Genomic DNA, 3,522 nt, shown 5'->3' with positions numbered 1-3,522 from the left:
TCCACTAGTCCTCCTGCCGCAAAAGCCATCTCCGCAGCCGCCGCCTCCCCTCACCGGCCGCCGCAGCCAAGAGGTACCCGCCCGCCTCCGTCCCATTTACTACTCGCCAATCGCCCTACTTGTTTGCTTTACTAGCTCAGTCTTGCATTTCATCGATCGTGTTCCCGTTTGATTCTTCAAATTGATTTTCTGCACTAAGGCACAAGATCGACCATGGCGCTGATCGGCAGCGACGACACGGCGGCGGTACTCGAGGAACTGCGCCGCTGGGAGGACAAGGACGACCCCGAACATTTCCACCAGTACGAGGTCGACGCCGAGGGCCGCCTGAAGAGGCTCTTCTGGGCCGACGCCGACTCGCGCATCAGCAGCGTCCGCTGCAGCGACGGCGTCGTCGTCATCGACACCGTGTTCCGGACGAACAGGTACGGCGCGGCCTTCGTCCCCTTCCTCGGCATGAACCATCACCGCCGCCCCGTGCTCCTCGGCTGCGGCGTCCTCGCGGACCAGTCCCCCGGCTCCCACTTCTGGCTACTGCGAGCCTTCATGATGTCCACCTGCCAGGAGAAGCCCAAATCGGTGATCACCGACGGCGGCGACGCGGTGGTTCAAGCAGTCCAGACCGTGCTCCCGCAGTGCCACCACCGGATCTGCTCGTGCCACCTCGAGAAGCGTATCAGGGAGCTCCTCGGCGGCTATTCGGCCCAGGTCGGCTTCAGGTCGCTGATGTTGGACGACAGTTGCTCGCCTGTGGAGTTCGAGGAGCGATGACACAGTTTCGTGGCCAGCCACAAGACGGTGAGCAATCAGGAGTGGCTCTTCAGGATGTACGTGAAGAGGGAGCTCTGGGCCGCCGCCTTCGTCGGTTCGTCCGCGACAAGTTCTTCCTCGGCCTGGCGAGAGACCAGAGCACGGAGTGCCTCTGCCTATCTTCGGGCCTGCGCAGTTCCTTCTCCGAGGACATGACGCTGCTCGCCCTGCTCCGGCGCGCGGACTTCAGGTGCAATTACATGCGCGCGCAGCAGACCGAGCTGGACGAGGAGGCCGACAAGTCCCGCGTTGAGCTGACCACCGAGCACGAGTACCTTGAGGAAGACGCTACGCGGTCCTTCACGCCGGCCAACTTCGCCATCGTGCTGGAGGAGATCAAGGCGCTGGACGACTTCAAGATCGTCGACACCCTGAGCAGCAGCTCCGGCGACAAGGTCTACACGTTGGATCTCCATGGCGAGCTCTTCAACGTGCTGCAGTCCGACGACCGCGCCGACCGCTGCGACGGTGTCGTCTTCAAGTGCAGCTGCCGGAAGATGGAGCGCGACGGCCTGCCGTGCCGGCACATCCTCCACGTGCTGCGGCATGAGAGGGCATCCACCATACCGAAGTGATGCAAGCTGGGACGGCTGCTGCGGCGGGGTGACACAAGGTGCGCAGTGGCGGACCCACCATTGGGGCGAGCTGGGGCCGCCGCCCCGGCTTGCCGGCGGTGGAGGATCGACCCCCACCTACACATCTTTCCTCCGGCAAGCGTCAGATCTCAAGAGAGCCAGCAGCGGCGCTGTTTTCTGTTTCGGTGTGGCTGCCTGACCCTGCGTCGAAGGGGTACGTGAGTGCTTTGAGGGAGAAAGAGATTTGGGCTGGTGGACTGGGCTGCATTTATAGTGACTACAGCCTAAGGCCCAAGTGCCCAATCGACAGAGTCACAGAGTCACAGACGAGAGGTCTCTAATGAATGATAATGTGCTCGAACACATGATTGCTTGTGGAACCGATGATGCAAGGTTATGATTGCAGTAGGGAGCCATATTTGGTTATCCATCATTCCTGAATTTTTGCTTGTACCAGACATTATAGATGTTTAAATAAAGTGTGGTGGTGATCCCTAAAAAAAGACAGGTCTCTCATTCGCTCGTCAATCAGAAAAAGAAATCCCCAATTAACCAATAAATGCCCAATCAACCAGCCATTCCACTTACGACCTAGCCCAGTGCTGCGCCGCCGCCACATGCCTCACGCGCCCACTGTCGGAGTGCCGGTGATGGGTTCCGATGAAGAGGTAGATTGGATAGGGATAACTGCTCCTGTTGAAGAAGTTGAGGCTGATGCGGCACTGGTTAGGGTAGTAGCTTCGGCGTCCAGATCGGCAGTTGCATCGGATGGTGCAGGCAGATCAACTAAACGGATGCGATTTGCAGGTCTTGTTTGGAAATTGGGATTATGGGATCATATTGTGGTATAAGTGAGCGTTTCAAGCGACAAGAGTCCATTTTAGCAATTTTCTAGTTTTTAAGACCTTTTTTTTGTTGAATGCTAGAAGTTTTGGTTGAACAGAGTTGCATTTGTACCAAAAAAAATTATACATTAAATGTTCGCCCCGGCTAACTTTAATTCCTAGGTCCGCCACTGAAGATGCGAGATGGAGGCGCTGGGGCGGCAGGTGTTCGACCTGGCGTTGCGGGACGCCAATGAGTTTGAGGAGATCAAGGGGTTCCTGCAAGACTGGCTACAGGAGAGGCGAGGCCACTGCCCCGCTTGGGCCTTGCGTCTTTATGAGTAGTCCATACACTCTACGGCCTTGCCTCGTCTTACGTGACTGCCGTACACCATCTATCTTCTATGGGTATCCATTAATTGGTCTTGTGACTCATAGTACTACTACCTGCCGAAGAAGCGTCTATCATTATACGCTGTTTATCCAATCAAAAACTTCTTCGTTTAGTTGGTAGAACCCACGCCAATATCATATTGACTCTTTCTGGTTCAATAAGAGTTTCCGAGAGTTACTTTATTCAAATTCTCTCCATTCCAAAGCTCCACAAGGAAAAAAGAGTTATCTTCTACTGGTATCTATTGTTAAGCACGTACTATTTTGTAACTGTTCTAGTTAGGTTAATTATGGGATGCTGCTGATGCAATAAGTTTATTATGGATACGGGGTTGCTAAATCTCAATTAACTGAGACTTAATGAAGTCTCGAACTCTCAGTCGATGCTATACTCGTTAGATCCTACGTGGAGATCCGTGTATTTTTTTAAATCTTCTTTTTTATACGTTCTCTCACTTGACGGAGACTTTGTTAAGTTTCAGAGAGATCTAACCACACACTTATGGATGCGAATTGCTGTCATTTTAATTATCTGGAGCTTTTATTTTAAGTGTCGAAGATGCTTCATGCAGGAAGGGAACTGACAGAAACAGGCGGATCAGGGAACATGTCGCTTTGCCTATCTCACTACAAAGTGTTCCTTTTCAGTGTGTGGTATGAATGAACATGTGATCTCCATTTTTGCTCGTTCATCTTGTGTCACTTTGAATTGTGCATACACAACACTACTACACTAGCACTACGGTGGGATGCAAGCGAACGCGTCGTCCGTGAAGCTGAAAGTAAGCTAACCACTAGTGTTGTAATAATCGTGTTAATGCAAAAAAAAAAAAAAGATACAATCACGGACTTTGTGGAGGCGTCCGCCTGCATCCTTGTGCAGCTCTTGTACACTGTCCCTGTGCTATAAGGGTGTGTTT

General features: G+C 52.9%; 1 protein-coding gene across 1 annotated transcript; it reads left to right on the top strand.

Annotated features, from left to right (window-relative positions):
- The first annotated feature begins 213 nt into the window (after positions 1-213).
- Positions 214-2,554, top strand: LOC123039143 (protein FAR1-RELATED SEQUENCE 3-like). Its single transcript, XM_044462421.1, has 3 exons — positions 214-624; positions 720-1,381; positions 2,407-2,554. Exons 1-3 carry the CDS (start codon positions 214-216, stop codon positions 2,552-2,554), a joined length of 1,221 nt encoding a protein of 406 aa, XP_044318356.1.
- Positions 2,555-3,522: the final 968 nt, after the last annotated feature.

This window comes from Triticum aestivum, chromosome 2B (genome assembly GCF_018294505.1).
Source record: "Triticum aestivum cultivar Chinese Spring chromosome 2B, IWGSC CS RefSeq v2.1, whole genome shotgun sequence".
Taxonomy (NCBI): Eukaryota; Viridiplantae; Streptophyta; class Magnoliopsida; order Poales; family Poaceae; genus Triticum; species Triticum aestivum.
This window is presented reverse-complemented; position numbering and strand designations above follow the sequence as displayed.

Excerpts from the sequence above, each read along its gene's own strand:
- LOC123039143 (XM_044462421.1), top strand. The coding sequence starts at position 214 with ATGGCGCTGATCGGCAGCGACGACACGGCGGCGGTACTCGAGGAACTG. Across the intron at positions 625-719 it reads TGGTTCAAGCAGTCCAGACC|GTCGCTGATGTTGGACGACA; the intron begins GTGCTCCCGCAG and ends GGTCGGCTTCAG. Across the intron at positions 1,382-2,406 it reads AGGGCATCCACCATACCGAA|ATGCGAGATGGAGGCGCTGG; the intron begins GTGATGCAAGCT and ends CCGCCACTGAAG.